Source organism: Labrus bergylta, chromosome 8 (genome assembly GCF_963930695.1).
Source record: "Labrus bergylta chromosome 8, fLabBer1.1, whole genome shotgun sequence".
Lineage (NCBI taxonomy): Eukaryota > Metazoa > Chordata > Actinopteri > Labriformes > Labridae > Labrus > Labrus bergylta.
Genome location: NC_089202.1, coordinates 8,612,225 through 8,629,827, shown reverse-complemented (window position 1 = coordinate 8,629,827; position 17,603 = coordinate 8,612,225). Strand labels below are relative to the sequence as shown.

General features: G+C 45.4%; 1 protein-coding gene across 3 annotated transcripts; it reads right to left on the bottom strand.

Annotated features, from left to right (window-relative positions):
* Nucleotides 1–667: 667 nt before the first annotated feature.
* arid1aa (AT-rich interaction domain 1Aa) lies at nucleotides 668–16,678 on the bottom strand. Of its 3 annotated transcripts, none has more exons than XM_020648947.3 (20): nucleotides 15,409–16,678; nucleotides 12,752–12,970; nucleotides 11,994–12,623; nucleotides 11,771–11,866; nucleotides 10,807–11,074; nucleotides 10,151–10,240; nucleotides 9,878–10,048; nucleotides 8,971–9,307; nucleotides 8,684–8,829; nucleotides 8,512–8,597; nucleotides 8,195–8,404; nucleotides 7,890–8,094; nucleotides 7,574–7,727; nucleotides 7,263–7,432; nucleotides 6,981–7,164; nucleotides 6,082–6,207; nucleotides 5,240–5,333; nucleotides 4,215–5,061; nucleotides 3,947–4,077; nucleotides 668–3,853 (listed from the first exon to the last, which is right to left on the bottom strand). In XM_020648947.3, the coding sequence occupies exons 1-20, from the start codon at nucleotides 16,342–16,344 to the stop codon at nucleotides 1,967–1,969; spliced, it is 6,987 nt and encodes a 2,328-aa protein (XP_020504603.2). In that variant the 5' UTR covers nucleotides 16,345–16,678; the 3' UTR covers nucleotides 668–1,966. The 3 variants fall into 3 exon arrangements, with proteins under 3 accessions (XP_020504603.2, XP_065814210.1, XP_065814211.1); XM_065958138.1 differs by having other exon boundaries at nucleotides 7,263–7,426; XM_065958139.1 differs by having other exon boundaries at nucleotides 10,807–11,047.
* Nucleotides 16,679–17,603: the final 925 nt, after the last annotated feature.

The following is a 17,603-nucleotide window of genomic DNA, read 5'->3' as shown; positions in this document are numbered from 1 at the left end:
GTTTTTTTATCCATCATTTCTGTTTGAACCCTACAAAGGGTTTTAGAATCACATTTTCAGTGTTTATGACAAATGAAGTTTACAATCTTATGTTGTGGACCAGGGGTGGGAAACTGGCGGCCCGGGGGCCACATGCAGCCCCCATCAACCTTCAACGTGGCCCTCAGGACAATTTTTATATATAAATTAATTGGCAACATGAAGAAAACATGACAAAATCTGCCATGAAATCATGAAAACCAGAAATATGTCCATAATAATATTTGATCACTGGTATATGTTGAGTTAAATTTGAGACATAATTGACTAATCGTTTTTGTATCCTACAATTTGGCCACCGGGCATTGAGAATGAAATGAATGTGGCCCTTGCTGTGACCAAAGTTGCCCATTCCTGTTGTGGACTCTCGTATTTGGTAATACGAGTATTTGAGTCACTGATTGCTGAAACTCTTGGTAAGACGTTTTATAAACGTAGTAAAAATTTGTTTGTCCCATGGAATTTACTTTTTTGTAGTTTTTTTGTTAAAAGTTTCCTGAGCACTAAGATACATGTTTAAAATACATTTGTCTGAACCCAATGTTGAATTAATTCACAATAACTTTGTGAGTCATTCATCCACGAGAGGAGAATATTCCAGAAGAACAAAACCATCAAACAGCTTACGAAGATTTAATGTACATTTATTCTTACCACGTGGAACATATAGTATAAAGATTTCATACTGAATAAATGATATTCATTGAGCCAAAAAAGGGAAAGGGAGGAATTTACATGTTGTTTTAGCTACATAGTCTGAAATACAAATATGCAGAATCCATGACTGAAGAAAAATTGTCAAATGTGTACTTCATCTAGTTTATTTTTGTTGTACCGGGAGATAACAGGTTTGAGCCGTGTCTGGGACACTACAGAGCTGTGGAGAGACCAGAAGAGTGGGTCTAATCGGCGGGGACTTGAGGTCACAGACCAAACTCACATGTCAGCCTCAATCCCTCACTGATACAAGTGTGAGAAAAGTGACACAGACAGAGACAGACACAGAAAAGGAAGTGTAATGTACAACATTATATATACACCACAGCAAAGCTGTATTTGCAGTTGAAAACCAGTCCTAAGAGGTGATTTCTTTTCATAAGGGTATTCATACAATCAAGGGATAAGGAGGTAAGGGTGTTGTAGGTTCTTGATACTTTGGGGAAGAAAGCCATTTTCTTTTTAACACCAAACTAACATGACCTCAAGACTCCAGAAGAGCTTCATCTTCTGCTTCTGTGTGAAACGTGTTACAGAATGGTTGCACTCAAGAGCAGTACGGTACAGAAAATGTCCTACAATCTACTGCACACTGCACAGGCCTCCCTGGTGAAGGTGTCTATTGACAGCACTTTATGTACTGTCGGGCTGACTGGTGAGATTCCAACTACAGCAACTAGAACCAGTAGGCCACTTTGTCAGTCTGCTTCACCTCTTAACGTCAACCAGTTACAGACTCATTGTGCCCTTGAGGGGAGAGCTAGGGCACACTGTGTCTCCCAAACTCACTGTAAACGAGACAGCAACTTTGGTTACAGTTTTTGTTTTTCAGCTATTTATTATTTATTCATTTAGTCATCTTTATTAAAAAGTACTTTTCCCCCAAGTGCAGAACAGTGTCCTGACCGTGGTGCTCTGCTCCGTGTCGTCCAGTTGGCATTCATGTTGCGAGTAGTGTCACTTTATGGGCATCTCTCTGGTTTGTAATCCACCACAGCTCTGTGATTACTCTCCTCCAGCACATACAGCCAGGGGAGAGCTCAGAGAATGGAATCTGAAGGATTTTCATAAATTAAAAGACAGTCACTTGAACTTTTCTTGCCCCGTTACACACACAAGCCAAGATTTCAGGGAAGGGGATTCAGGGATAAAGAACCCCCTTACACCCCCCCCCCCTCCAAAAAAGTGGAGCCACTGCTCCCTACAGCTGTCATGACTGGCCGATCAAAAAGAGTACATCACAGATTACATGAGAAACCAGTGAGTTCATTAAGGGGGACACTGAAAGGTCGAGGAGGCGGGACTCGTGTAGTGTGAACTCTGAGTGGTTCTCCTCCACCTTGGCTAATGCGTGCAATGCTCGGGCAGCTCGCCGCATCATGTCCGGGCTTGTGGGCTCGAAGTGCATCCCCTGTAGGTGTAGCAGAGAGCTCTGGCTCTGCTGGAGCTGTGTGGCAGCCAGACTATCCTCCAAGAAACCCAGCAAATTACCCACACTGCCTTTATGTACAGCGATAGCTCGGGCCGCCATGGTATCACCCTGGGCCAGATTCGCCAGTAAGACCACAGCCATCTCCCTGCAGACTGCCACCTTCCTTTCGCCAATCAGCCGCACCAGGTTCCCGTACAGCTTCTCCAAACGGCTGAAAGGTGGAGTGGCCAGGATGAGGTCCACATTGTTGTCTTGGATGCTGAGCTTGCTTAGCGTCTCCAGGACCAGTCTTTGAGGGGACAAAGCACTGTGGGGGCCAAGGGTGGGAAAGGGGTCTTGGGCCTCTGCTGATGGGCAGACAGCCCAGTGGAGAAGGCCATCTAACAAAGGAAGGCAGATGCTTTCTGGGTAGATGGAGAGGTCCAATTGGCCTGAGATGTTCGCCAAAGTGACCAGTGTGTTCTCCCTAAGGAGCCCCAAACAGTCCCACCACCACTCATCCCTCTGGCCCACTCCCTCGTCTGAATCCTCGTCCTTCTCATAGGTCAGTGGAGCCTGTTTGCGCTGCGGGTGTCTGTGGTGGAGAAGGATCAGGCGTCCCAGGAGCAGCAAGAGTCCTGGGTGTTTGGACATTTCGTGGTCATTGCCTGGCACAAAGGAGAGGCTGCGGACAATGTTGGAGACACAAATACAGCGACGGGCTAAAGAATCCTGCCAGTTAGCCAGCGCAATGAGTGGCCCCTCGTCTTTACTGTGAGGCTCGTCTTCCAGGATGGTTCCAGTCTGCTTCTTTGTCTGCATTAAAATACTGCCGGAAGAAAGGATGGGTCCGTTATTCTCCTGGTGACTTTTTGCGTCTTTCTCAACCGTCTCAGAATCAGCTTTCCCCTCCTCCTCCTCCTCCTCCTCCTCCCTGCTAAGCGAGGGGCCGGCCTTCTCTGACTCTGCTGTTTTCTCAGAGGGAGATGTCTCAATTGGCCTTTCCATTTCATCCTGGGGCTTACTTTTGTCTTCTTCAGCTAGCAAACAATTAATTTGTATCTCATCTTCAGGGAGTCGTCGCCTCAGAAGAACTTGAGGCACAGGAAATCGTTGTCGTGGTTCCAAGAAGTCTTTGCATGGTTCAAAGTGAGTCTGGATGTGCTCTGTGGAGTCTCCCCCTCCTGCACTCCAGTGAAGCAACCCGCTATCAAACTCTTGCACTTTGCCTTGGTTCTTGGACTGACCAGCCACGAATGGGTCTTTCTTTCGTACCACCTTAAGGGGAAATTTGTCATACTTGCTGGACTGTTGAGGTCTCTCGTGATTAGCTGAGGATTGAGATGAGCCCCTCTGTTCTGATGAAGAAGCCTTGCTCTTCCTCTCCTCATCTTCAGTCTTCTCATCCTGACCCTGAAGCTCCTCCTCTTCCTCCTCTTCTTTCACATCAGCAGGCTTCTCCATTTCTCCTTCCTCCTCCTCTTCATTCTCATCTTCTTCCTCTTGTTCCATGCCTTCTAATTGTGGTTCCTCTTCTTCCATGCTCTCCCAATCTTGTTTCAAGGCGTCAGGATCAAGTAGTGTCCTCTGGCCAGGGTCTCCCACCTCATACTCACGCAGAATGCCAAAGATTTCGATGAGGCAGCGTCTGAAATATTCAACCACCAACTCTAGAAAGCCGGGTAACTGAGAAAAAACCAAACATAGAAAAATATGAGACATGATATGCAAAGTTTAATTCTTACAAAACACAATTTAGGATTTTTTGTTTAGTCTCACCGTGTTGAGATCAAAGGTGGAAATACTGTTGTCATCATACAGGAGAATATTGATGGTATCTAAGGCCCACGTACTCTCAGCCAATAAACCAGACTTTAGTGACATCATGACTCTCCAGGCCTCCGGAGTTCCTGAGAAACCAAGACACAAACACACAGTTGGTATCAGGTACTCTATTAGGAATATCTTAAAACAATAAATATGGGTAAAGCAACAATAACTCCTGCTGTCAATAATAAAGAAGGTCAGCATTACAAGATGGACATACCGATATCTTTAACGGTGAGTCTCCGTCGTGGTTTCAGGACAGGATGGCTGGCTTCTGTAGAGCCGGGGGGAAAAGGCATGTCTCGCCTTATTAGAGGCGACTGCACCGGAGGGGGCACTATGTGAGATGCAGGTACTGGAGGACCGGCCTTCTGCATCTTCATGACTCCGTGCATGTAGGGAGATTTACTGGGTGATGTCCTGCTCTCCATTGGGCGAGGCATGGAGGTTGGGCTGGACACCTGTGGAATGTGGTTCTGCACGCCCTGAGGGGGCTGGTAGTTGGACTGTACCGAGCGAGGCATCGGCTGACCAGGCCCTGATGGACCATAAGAAGGTTGCCGCGATCCAATCTGACCCCCCCACTGGCCGTCATGGTTCATGCGCTGCTCTGATGGCATCATCTCCTCTGAGCGGTTCATACCAGGGTAACCTGTTCCCTGAGGCGGGCCCCCAGGGCCACCCTGCCGGCTCGGGTAGTTCTGATAGTTCATGTCCCTCGGTCCTTGCCACATAGCTCCCTGAGGACCCTCGGGGCCTGACTGCATCATCTGAGGGGGCATGTTGGGCTGAGCATTGGGCCCTGCTGCTGGCGGCATCCGATCCCGACCAAAGGGGAAGGGAAACTGATTGCCTGGGCCGGGCGGGCGGCGATCTGAGCCGGGGAAAGGCCCGCTGCCGCTGTATTGATTGTACGACTCCTGCTGTCCTGAAGAGGGAGCAGAGGCACCTCCTTGCTGTTGTTGCTGCTGCTGAGGTGGTTGTTGTCCACCATGGAAAGGTCCGCTGTACTCTGACTCGTGACGTTTTGATGGAGGATAACCGCCTTCCACAGGACGCTTATAACTCTGCAGATAAAAAAAAGGAACAGAGACAATTACTTCAGACTTTACCATTTTAGTATAAATGTTAAGATCAACATTCAACATAAAAAATGGCTTAACATTAAATCTTTTTTTGTGTGTTGCATTTAATTCACAAGTTAAAGATAACAGTGAGTTAGAGCAGTGCAGATGGATCACTGACCTGTTGTTGTGGGTACAGTCCAGGCTGCTGATTTGGGTAGGAGCCAGTAGGGGGCGTTCCCTGTCCAGGATACTGATTACCATAGGAATCATGACTGCAAAAAATGATGCCTTGTCAGTATGACCATGAAAATATAATGCATATCTATCTCACTGGATTAAGACTCATCTGCTCTCATAAGCTCATCTTTTACACTTGTTAAGATATACACACAGTTAACATTAAACCAAATCAAAACTATTAAAATCGTTATCAACTTCAAGTATGATGTATGACTTTACATTTCTTTTTCATTAAATATTTTGAGCACTTGTAAATTCTTTGTTTAAACCACATGTACGTTCTTAGTTGTACTGCTTGATAGATGTAAACTAATGCCTTAGACTTATTTACATTACACATTAAAAAGATATGTTGAAACTTGTGTTTCAAATACATGGGCCAGACGTGGCCATCGAACAGGCCGAGGGGGTCTGGCACCGTGTAGTTCCTAGAGCTTTTTGCATTCTTCATATGGGATGGAAATGAAGTATTGTTGGTTCAGCGCGTCAATCAAAGGTTTGTAGGTGTAAAGCAGAAAGCCCTCCCAAATAAGGATGTGATATTACAAAATACATTTTAAGTTGAATGCCGCTGTCTCTGCTAAGAGCACCACAACAACATAATATAAGAATAAACTAAGGCATGTGAAGTGACGATTTTGAGTCAATAATCAAATACTGACAATTGTAAATATAGTGACATCTTACAGCTAGAATTCAAAATATAAAGATTATCATTTTGGGACGGTAGCTCTGAAACCAAAGACTCATAAAGATACTGTAAGCGCTACGTGAACTGACCGTGGCTGCTGTGGAGGGAAGCGATTTGGCGAATACATCCCCGTGTCAGCGTTGGCAGGCATCATAGGGTTTGGCTGAGGAGCTCCAGAACCCATGTTGCCCTCTGGACCCAATCCTTGTTCTGATCTGGAAAGATGAATAATACACATGCTATGTTTTTAAATATTGAACTTAACACAGAAATACAAATTATGCTAAAAAGAGCTCTCTAAAAATGCTAACATGCTAAAAATGTTATGAGCACATCCTCAACATAAATACTTTAGTTTCTTGACAATGAATATAGTTTACCTAGTGCACTCTGATCCTGGAAGGTTTTTAAATTTATGGTGTCACGTAAGCCCATGCGGGCTGGGCATATAAATGTATGTATGGACAGGAAAACGTCATGATTAATAACCAAACATTTGACCACATCTTTCTTCATTTCATATCAGATTGGTTTTGATTGCATTTGGTGTTTCTTCCAGACAACATTTCAATTCCTGCCTGGTGCATCACCATCTCAAAGCATAGTATTCCAAGCACATATACCTTCTTTCTATTTAGTTTTCTTTACCATCTTTACATTTTTGTGCTGGTTTGTGTTGTCATATTACAAATGATGATCATACCAATATGTTTAAATGTATATTATGACCTTTGTTTTCTACTATTGAAAAACCAAATAAAAGCAATTCAAAGCATAGTATTCCAGAAACCATCCATCACATGCACATTATTATGCATTTCTAATGTTTTCATCAAATGTTTATAGATAATCTGCCCTGAAAAATCAGTAAGACAAACTTAACCTGAGCTGCACAGAAACTAAGACGTTTCAGTTATCATGACACGATGATGCTGGGTATGATCAACTGCAACTTTAATAATATTATCGTCCATATAATGATCTTTACCTCCTGTCGTAGCCTGGTCCATAGGGATACTGCTGTCTGGGCCCAATTGGCATCGTCCCCATGGCCCCTGGCGGTCCCCTGTTGAATGGTGGCTGCTGTTGCTGCTGTGGCAGTTGCTGCTGCGGTTGTTGGTCACCTACCACGCTGTTAGGGCCCTGGTTAGTGGGCAGAAACTGCTCCCCAACTAGAAATGTATTCAGTAGGGAAACTCATTAGAACTTTAGGGTAATCAAGAAAATACTTTAGGTTCCTGAGATAAAATGAACCATTGAGTGTGCCCACCTTTCCGCATGTTACCAAAGGGGTCCTTGTTGGGTTCATAGGCGCCCATTCGACCTTGCATGTCTGGTGTGTTCATGCCCGACTGATAGGCGGAGTTTGGCGTCATGTTTTTCCTGGGGAAAGCAGGGTCATTTCCTTCAGAGAAGGGGTCCTGCAGGTTAACACTGCTCCTACAGAAAAGGACAAGGGAGGGGGACAAAGATCAGAAAAGCGGGAGAGAGTGAAGGCAATAAGAATTCCGTTTTACCGGTTAACAATATTCTCCAGAAGTTATGATCAACAGATGGTATCATCAGTTTAAAGAGAGTCACCTGGAGCCAGGCGGCACTGGGGGCATCTGGGTATGAGGGGTGGAGGCTGGGGTAGGAGGTTTTAGGTCTCCTCCTTCAGCCATGGAGCTGCTGGTGGACTGTGGTGTTTGAGGACCCTGAAGAGAGCCCGACCCCGCTGTGGAGCAGAGGGACGCTTCAGTTTGAAAAAAAAAAAGAAAAAAAAGAGAGACAGACAAGAACATCAAATTAATAACATTTAAACAGTAAGTTTTGTCTTTCAAGTTTAAGTGAATAGACGTGAGTCACAACTGAAACAAGTGGTCATTTGGAAATATGTTATGGGTATGGCTCTTACCTGGAGAGGGGGGCTGGACCTTAGCAGCTTGGTTCTTTTTGTTGTCAGTAAAAATCTCAGGCGGAGGGTCCTCACCACGCTCGATTTTGCACTCAAAGGCATAAAGACACTGGATGTACTGTTTCTTTAAAGAACTGGCAGCACTGCTGGATGTTCCCACATTTAGGGAAGTGGCCAGATCACGCCATTTCTTATTCTTACTCACCTGGAAGACACAAACACATTTGCTTAATAGGAACTTAGGTAAGGGTCAAGAAAATGTTTGGATTTTTCAATATATTGCAGAACATAAATGCCATATTAACCTGAGCCATGCCTCCAATGTCTTTTACTGACATATACAGGCGGAAGAGATCGAGGGGTTTTCGCCCTACAGCAGGCAGGTTGGTCATCGGCATGGCTTTCTCATCAATGAAGGCCAAATAGCGGTCCACCCACATCTTCCTGTCCGGCTCTGGTCCCAACTCATAAAGGCGTGTTATCTTTTCATTGGTTGTGGTGGAAGAGTTAGACTTCTGTTTTGAGAAATAAGAAACCCATTTTAAAACACAGTAGATGAACCAAAAAGAAGAAATTAATTCAAATGTAATGCGGAAAAATACAACATTGTATAATAGAACACCTTAGATTTTGTCTCAGGCTTTGGCGTTGGAGTCCCATCTACTTTGTTGTTCATCTTATTGTTTACCTCTGGGCTGGGGGCCATACCTAGAGACAAAGATAAAGCTATTCTGTGAGAAGTTCACAAAAAAAAATACAATAAAGCAAAGTACAGTCTTCACTGTAATTCTTACCACTTGAGTTATTGGCCATGTTGTGCCCCATTGGATAAGGGGATCCTCCTTGAGTGTTCATCATTCCAGGCATGTTATTCATGGGAGGGCCATAGGGTTGGCCGGAGCCCATCAAGCCTGGAGTCATGTTGGGGTAACCCGGCATCCTGGACGGGGGAAAATTATGAGCTTCTTGCATTTTCACAAAAGTAAATGTTTGATACAGGCTTCTTATAAGCATAAAAATCAATCTGAAGCCACATGTGAAGTAAGTAAAGGTGGGCACATGAGCATCCTCATAAACAAACCTGTTGTGCATGGAGTTGGAGGCAGGGTGCTGCATGGCTGCAGGGTCTTGGGGCTTCCTATTCATGCCAGGAGGAGGACACATTCCTGAGCCTACCTGGGGTGGCATGGCGCCCATGTTGGGAGGCATGTTTGGACCCATGTTGGGGCCAATATTAGGACCCATGTTAGGGCCATAGGGGCGGGCCCCCATTTGATTAGGAGGCATCCTTCCCGGGGGCATGCCGCCAGCATATGGTGGACCCCCACTCTGTCCTGCCATGGGGTTCATTGGACCCATTCCTGGCCCGGGATAGTTAGCATTGGGCATGTTGCCATAGCCAGGCTGCCGGGGATAACCTGAAGATGACATTGAAAACATAAAAAACTAGCAATAATAATCACTTGTCAGTAAAAAGATCTGAGAAACACCCAGAGTTTTTTTGGTTTTCAGCATTTAAAGTGGATAGTTACAGCTGAGACACACTTGTCTTTAAGAGCTGTGTTAGGCCGACTTTTTCCCCCTACGGTGTGCTAGCAGGGAGAGCTATGCACCCTGAGCAACAAGCCTTCGTCACAGCCTCAGCTCTACTGACAGGAGGCTCTGCTACGTCAGCTGACTCTCTGCTTCAAAGCTATAAATAGCTGCAACAGAGTCAGAGGGAGGGACCAACCATAGCATGCTATTCCTATGAGGCAGGGAGACATACTCCATGTGTTTGTCTACTGGGAAACGTACATTAAGAAACTTCACAAATGGATGAAAACTGGAAGTAAGACCTCTATAAAACAAAGTTATAGCTTAATAAAAAAATATAAAAATGATTCACTGGAAGCCACTTTTCCAGATTGTCTTTTGAAAACAAGATAATTTCAAAACAAACAAGGCCTGTCTTTTTAAGGCAAACCCTGACAGGGACAAGTACACACCTTGGGGGCCATATTGTCCTCCCTGTTGTCCATAGCCTCCCATGGAGTTGTTCTGCTGATATGGGCCCATCCCAGGGTGCATCTGCCCTCCTGAGGACTGACGAGGAGACAGTGCAGAGGCTGACTGAGGAGAACCATAGGGGGGCATCTGAGGGTTTCTCTGCATAAACCCTGAAAAGGGAAGAAAGGGAGACAGTGCTCAGAATCAAGTGCCACGGAAAACACCCGTGTTGCTGTCCAGTGACTCAGTAAACAGTTTAGACTGTAGCATACCTCGGTCCTGGGCCATAGGAGACTGGCTCATCGCAGGGTGTAAACTCCCATCTGACTGCACACTTGATGGCCTGGGAGGCATCGGGGTCCCTAAAAATATATATTTAAATTAATTTAGCGTGAGTCCAAGCCACTGTTGTTACAGTTTTGCTGTTATTGTTCTAAAAAAGAAAAGGGAACGAAGCAGGAAGTTAAACAAGTGTGGTGGTGGTTTTTGTTGAACTATTGTCAAACAAGTCCCAAACCACAATCTTTAAACAATTTAGAACATCTCCAACCAGAGTTTTGAAGAAGTGTGATGATAGAATATTCTGAGAGGAGCCATCAAAAATGCTTTGTATAATCATTTACAAGCTCAGATGAAATTTTAGAAATGGAAAGTAGAGAATTTTTTTATCACAGTATGTTGACGCACTTTAAATCCACTCAAGAGGGAATCAGGAGAATCAGGAAAAACAGGGTAAATAATTTAACAATTTCATTTGAGTTAAGATTTTAGAAATGTAGATACTTAAACAAAACTAATAACAGCATCGATGTTGCTACAGAGTTATTTTCCTTTGAATTTCAAAATAGCTGTGATATCTCAAACATCAGCATCTTGAATTTTGCTACCTATCGTGCCACTTATTTGGCTGAGTGAGAGGTAAGCCCACCTGGCATGTTGGCGGGTGAAAGCGGTCCTGTGCGGGGTGTGCATGTGCCGGCAGGGGAGCCAGCCGGGGAGGGAGAAGGTCCCCGGATGCCTGGCAGGTGGGGAGACGTGTGGGGAGAGAAGGGTGACTGGGCCTGATTACTCTGCTCGCCCTGGCTGCTCGACACGCCTGATGTGCTCACACCTGGACTAAGGGCTCCCTCTGTACCTATCGGCAGGTCGTCGATGGAGCCCGACAGGTCCTGAAAACACGTAGAGGAAGAGCAGCTCTAGAGTCAACAATTATAAGAAAGGTGAAAAAGAGAAAGGGTTATAATATATCTTATTACAGTGACAGTATGCTTTATATTTTTGATCAAATGAATCCAAAGTGCCTTTCTTTATCCCCCATACTTGCTTTCCTTATTTCTATTGTTGTTTAGATACAAGTGGCACACATTCAAAAACTATGTACAAACAGATTCACACCCACAGACCCAGAGGCCTTTGTCCTTATTTATCTTTAAAAAAAACAAAAAAAAAAAACAGTGTGCATTAGTGCCAGGGGTTGTCATGGTTACGAAGGTTTGTAGGATGCGAGCTGAGTCAGCATGTAGCAGCCTTGCCATGTGATCTCAGTACACAAACAAACTCTCTCCTACTTATCTCAGACTTCTCCATTTACACAGCAAATATTCTACTAGTATGAGCCTCACAGCTGTTTGTTAAAAACAACCACTGACAGGAAGCCGCACACAGAGTTGAAAATCGGGGATTGTGGGGAATAGCCGCCACCAAGAGGACTTTAAAAGTCACACTTAATTTTTTTTATGAAATAAGGCTCAAATTGTTGTACATTTTCTCAGCTTAAAATAAATATTAACTACTGATACACAAGGAAAACTATGACACGCAAGGTTAACGAGCAAAATCAGTATTAAAAAGGCTTTTTCTGTTATGTGAGTGACATAACAAGCAGAACTGACCGGAAGGCTGGAGGGACGGCCTTGGCTGTCATCTGGGCCAGTTTTAGGCTGAGAGGATGGAGGGGCGTTGGACTGGAAGGAGTCCTGGGATACCTCCTGAAAGATATTAGAACATGTACTTAAGTGTACTGCAGGAATAATCAGAAAATGTGTTTTTAAAGAAAAAACACACAAACAAAGATACATTTGTATGATGTATGTTGTCCCAGACTGAGGGTCTTACTTGCTGTTGGGGAGGAGGAAAGCGCTGGTAGGGTGACTGTTGTGCTTGCTGCTGCTGCTGCTGCTGCTGCTGCTGCTGCTGCTGAGGGTTCTGGGAATACGCTGCAGGTTGGCCCTGTGGGTGTTGGCTGTGTCCTGGTGGCTGCTGTGGAGGCTGCGACTGAGCCTGCTGTTGCTGCGAGGGGGGCTGCTGAGGCCCCTGTGTGGATCCTGTGTAGTTGGACTGGCCCTGTGATCCAGGGGCATCCTGGGAACTTGGCGGCTGCTGGGCCTGGCTGGGAAGACCCTGCTGCTGGGCGTAGAGGGACTGAGCAGACTGTGGGGCTGAGGTTTGGGAATAAGGTGGTTGAGACTGTGGGGGCCCTTGGGGTTGGCCTGGCAGTGGCCCCTGTGACTGCAGGGGCATGTGGGGCTGCTGATAGGGTGGCCCTCCCTGGGGGTGTTGGGCAGAATTTGGCGGAGGATGGGGCTGCCCTGGGTAAGGTGTCTGGCCACCCGGTTGTCCTGATGGGGGCTGGCTGTATGGGGTTTGCTGCTGGCTCGGATGAGGAGCCTGGCCAGGCTGCCCATAAAACGCTGCCTGGCCCTGGGGACCATAGCCTCCTGGTCCCTGCTGTCCAAAAGATCCCATCTAAACAGGTACACAAACATGAAGGACTTCAATACACTGCTGATAAAATATTGATCTTCTCTTTACATCAGACACTGATGACAACATGAACACAATAAGGACTGATTGTGTTAGATTTTGTGAATTACCTGTGGACCATACGGCATGCCACTCATGTTTCCAGGTGTACGTCCTTGCATTCCTACTGGATACCGCTGTGGACTTGGAGGGCCATAACCCTGACCAGGGTAACCGGGCCCCTGTTGTGGACCTGTAGGAGGCCCTTGCTGTGACTGCTGGCCGTATGGACTGCCTGCCACATATGGTTGCCCTCTCATTTTTGCCATTGGATCCATGGAACTAGGTGGCTGGATAAAAAAATAATAATAATAACAACAATATTAGGTGAAACAAAAACCAACTGATCGCAATTCAAGAGGCCAGAGTGAAAACTTAAAGGCTCTTTGTTGTTACGCAACTTGGTTATGCTATTGCAGTACTTGTTTTGAAGTGAATAAAACACTTGTCTGTCTTGTGAAAGTTGCACGCTGCAATGTACGTAAAATAACAAACTTCGATGAATGAGGAAATGGCGCCTATTTCGCCTTATTTCCCACGGTCATTACTCTGCTTTTCTTCACCTCACTTTGCCATGGTTTCGGAAGTCAACAGAGCTATATATATCTACTTTCAAATGGAGGGCAGCCTGCCCAATCTTAAACATATCCCAGCTGTGCTCCTGTTTTGAGTCTGGTCCAAGAAGCTTTTTTTTTTTTTTTCCCTGTGAGAAGGGAGTTTGGCTCTGAATGAATGACACCAGAAATGAAGGAAGTACTTTCACAACACCCAGAGAGAGTGAAAAAATGCAAAAGAGCATACTCTGTCTGTAGCCCAGCAGTTAGTCTACAATATTCTCTCAGGTAAAAGAGGTTTTATACTGTCTCACATTTATGATCCTATTTCCCCTTACTTAAAAGATTTCTATCAGACATTAAAGACTATTGGATAATATGGTAATTTCTTCAAGAAACTTCAAATCATCTTGAAACTTAAAGTGTCCCCTCACATTACATCAAGTGAATTCCCCTGTGTGCACTTGGTGGAGAAGGGCCTACTCGGCTTAACAACAGCCCTTAACAAAAAATATGCAAAATGCCTTACATGACATTTTGCAGATCCAAGATAATATGGTGAAATAAATAAGAGCTGCACATGGCTAATCTGCATAAGACAGAGAGGAAACTCCCTTGGCTGGTGAGAGATGGTGGACTGCCTTCTGATTGGCTTGGGGGGAGGATTGGGGGGGAAATTCTTTGCAGTCACACAGTCAAACTTGTGTGGCATGCCAGACACAGCAGCAACACACACACACACACACACACACACACCTCCTCCTCACAGGCAGAGGTCACATTTGTCTTCACTACAGTGATACATGTACAAAACAAAAAGGTGTCTATCAGTGTTTTACTTGTTTGTTTATCTAGTGAACATCAAGGCTAACAAAAAAAAGTTGTTATGCAAATCTTCAACCAGAAATGTCATAGAGCTGCATGTGGCAACCCTTTTTAAACAACCCTCGTAATACTGCTGTGTGACTTTTAAATTGGATTTGATTCAAACAACAAACAAACAACAAACAGTCATATAAAGCAATGCAGACCGCAGCTACAGTGGGAGTTTACACTTGAACTTCAAGCTCTGATGACAATATCCCAAACAAACTGCATTCATGTTAAAACAAACCAATATTAATTGGCCAATTCTTATTTTATAAAGATTAAATTAAAGATATGAAACCACATTATCTAGCTAATCAAACACTGGATGTTTTGTTAAAAGTGGAAACTAGAAGGAGAGGAAGATTGAGGAAGCCATAGCTGACCCTGTGATGATTAATGCTGTGCTCTTATCAGCAACTGTAACCCAGCATTACATGTAAGTATAAATGGCCATGAGCAGCGGAAGAGGAGCCAATCAGATTTCAGCTCGCATGTCAACCAAAGACCAACTATCTCCTGGCTTTGACAGCAGGATTTTACCTCCACAATTCAAATCCCAGTGCAAACTGCAATCTGCAGGCTGCAGGCACTGCCTCCCTCATATCTGACTGTTTACAGGCAGCATGCATTTTAAAGCAAAGCAACTTGTTAGCAGAGGTCTGGCTATTTTTATTTTTTTGTTTGTTTTATATGGTTTGACATTTAAGTATTTTATTGACTTAAAAACCTGAACCTTGGTGAACCATTTAGCTGACCTTAAGAGGCTGATTCTCCATACGACACATTCCGCAAAACACAGCTTAATGGGCAAGAAAGAGGAAAAAAAAAACACAACCCGCAATGTACAAACAAACTCTTACAAACTAACAGGACTCTCAATATACCCGTGTATTGTACTTACATTTCCACACTGGAACAGTAACGCATAATGCTTGAAAAGGAAAAGCTAAAGAAGGAGGAAAAAAAAAAAAAAAAAAACTAGCCGTAGCTGCTCGGTGTGTGTTTTCTCCCCTTTTCAAAGTCGGGGCCTTCTTGACTCTCTGAACGTCCTTACATCGTTTCAGCAGCCTGTATCTACTTCAAGCGGCACTCTCTCATGTATACGTTCAGGGATAACATTCAAAAACAACACATATAAAACGATTTGGTGTAAAGAAAAACCACTACACGACAGGCAGCCATTTTAGAGTCTTTGCGAACTAGTATGAGACAATGGCTGGCCTGCTACGTTGTGAACTAGCTATGAGGAGGGAATGAGACGTGCTAAAAAGGCTCACATCATGTTTCCTGCTTTTATATTTTACCTGGTTTCTAGCTAATGGCTGCCCGGTGCTTCCCGGGCTCGACTGGAGATGGGTTCTTTGTTGCCAGCCCGGGTTGCTCCCTCCGTACAGCCCGCTGCTGCCCATGTCTGCGGGTCCCTTACTAGCTCCTTCTGGGCTGCTGTAGTCACTGGACGGGTAGTTTGGATAAGCCCGCGTTGAGCTAGGAGAGGTTAAGAGCTTGTTGAGTGTCGGCGTGGATGTAGGCTGAGGGTTTCCAATGTTATATCTCTGGTTATTGTAAGATCCAGCCATCGCCGTGGGTCCTCCCGCTGGCGGCTGCTGCTGTTGCTGCTGCTGCTGCTGCTTCACGTTAGCTGGCTGCCCCCCAGCTGTCGGCGCCTGGTTGCTGCGAGGGGAGTTCATGGCGTAAGCTTGGCCGGGATAAGGAGTCCTATTAGGGAACGGGTTGTAATTGTTGAACTGGTGGTTTGAAAAGCCATGCTCGTGTGAATTAGGTTGATACGGGTCCATCATGTTGCTCGACTGCACGACCGGACCCGCAGCAGCTGCCATGCCAGGGCTTTGTTGTCCGCCATGTTGATGAAAAGGGGCCCGACCGTAGTGCTGACTGTATCCGTACGAAGGTGGAGGAAATGCGGTGCCGTGGTGATGCACCAAACCGGGGTGAATATTCCCTTCCGGTCCGACAGAGTCATTCTGGTTATTATTGTTAGCCCTGGGCGGGTTCCCATTCCCGTTCTTCATCTCAGGTTCCCCTCCTCCCCCTGCATTTCCACCGTCGGCCCCGTCCTGCGGATCCCCCCGGCCAGGCGATCCGCTGTCCAAGCCCGGCTGCTTTTTGTCGGACTGCTTCTCCCCCGGTACCGAATCCTCCTTGGGTTCTCGATCCGGCTTTTTGAGTTCGGCAGGCGGGCTAGTGTTTAGAGTGGCGGCGCTGGCGACCTGAGCGGCCATGATATTACCCCCCCACCACCACCACCACCACCTCTCTCTCCCTCTCTCGGCGAGTCAGTCACAATCAAAAGCTAGCATTGAATATAAATAATTGTTTATAACCATTTATCCTTGTGTCGATTCATTCCCACCCCTTACACCGGACCGAATCCGGCGGCCATTTCCCCGGTTCCGGTTCCGTTAACGGGTTACAGATATGATGGAGGCTCCATACAATGCGTAAAAAAGCGACAGAAATTGTTGTGGGAGTTGTGTTACTGAGCCCGGGTAGAGGCAGGGAGCGAGCCCAACCAACACGAGGCTCCGCTACATACAGCCATTTTACTGAGCCACACGGAGGTCTGCAAGACCCGGACTGGAGCTGCTCCAGTGCGGAGCGGACTGTTTGTCTTTACAACCTTTTTTTTTTTTTCCCCTTCATGCATAGGCGGAATATTTTATTCACTTGAAGAAAGTCTAATGTTCAAACAATTATTTCATGTTGCATGACCAACATAATGTAACATAGGAAACAATGCACTTTAAATAAAGCACAAAAAAATACGCATTTTGAATACCATGGGTGATCAATGGAGAGGGAGTATAAATCATTTATAAATAACTTTTTTTTTTTTTTTTAAATGTCTGTAAGGTGGATGATCCTCCTGAATCTTAAAGACCTATGGAGCACACTGGGGGGGGAAAGGGTTATATGAAATAGTTATGTAGCTTGCAATATGTCTTACTTGGAATTATTAAGGGGAGAAGAATGGTAATAGTCGTGTTTTCAATTATCATATTTGATCAATGGTGCTTTTCCAACTAGTGTTTCTGAGTGTTTTTTAAGCAAGCAAATGCAACACACGCAGGTTTTTCCAGAGCAGAAGGAGTAAGCCTTGCAGCAAACGAGACTACCAATGCACATTCCCTTATTCCCTCCCCTGCCTGCTCTGCTTTGCTCTCCTCTACCACCCCCTCTCTCCTCTGTCTGTCTCTCACTCCAGCAGAAACACTCCTCTGCCGAGTGTGGGGGGATGGGTGCACACAGACTCCAGCTCTCTCTCCCTCTCTCTCTCTCTCTCTCTCTCTCTCTGCCTGCTAACATTGAACTATGCCGTACAGAGAGGGGGGGGGGGGGGGAACAACCCAGACCTTATCTACCAGACGGAGGATTGCCTGAACAGTTTGAAAGTCTCACAACAATTAGAAAAATAGAGCAATTGCCCCCTTTCTCTCTCTGTCCTCTGTCAAATGATGCAGACATTTTTTGGCAAACCACA

What these genes read in the sequence shown, in the direction of transcription:
- arid1aa (XM_020648947.3), bottom strand. Translation starts at nt 16,344, where the DNA reads ATGGCCGCTCAGGTCGCCAGCGCCGCCACTCTAAACACTAGCCCGCCT. An exon ending in TTCACCCGCCAACATGCCAG is followed by an intron (nt 10,241 to 10,806) that starts GTGGGCTTACCT and finishes ATATATTTTTAG; the next exon opens with GGACCCCGATGCCTCCCAGG. An exon ending in CTTTGGTAACATGCGGAAAG is followed by an intron (nt 7,165 to 7,262) that starts GTGGGCACACTC and finishes ATACATTTCTAG; the next exon opens with TTGGGGAGCAGTTTCTGCCC.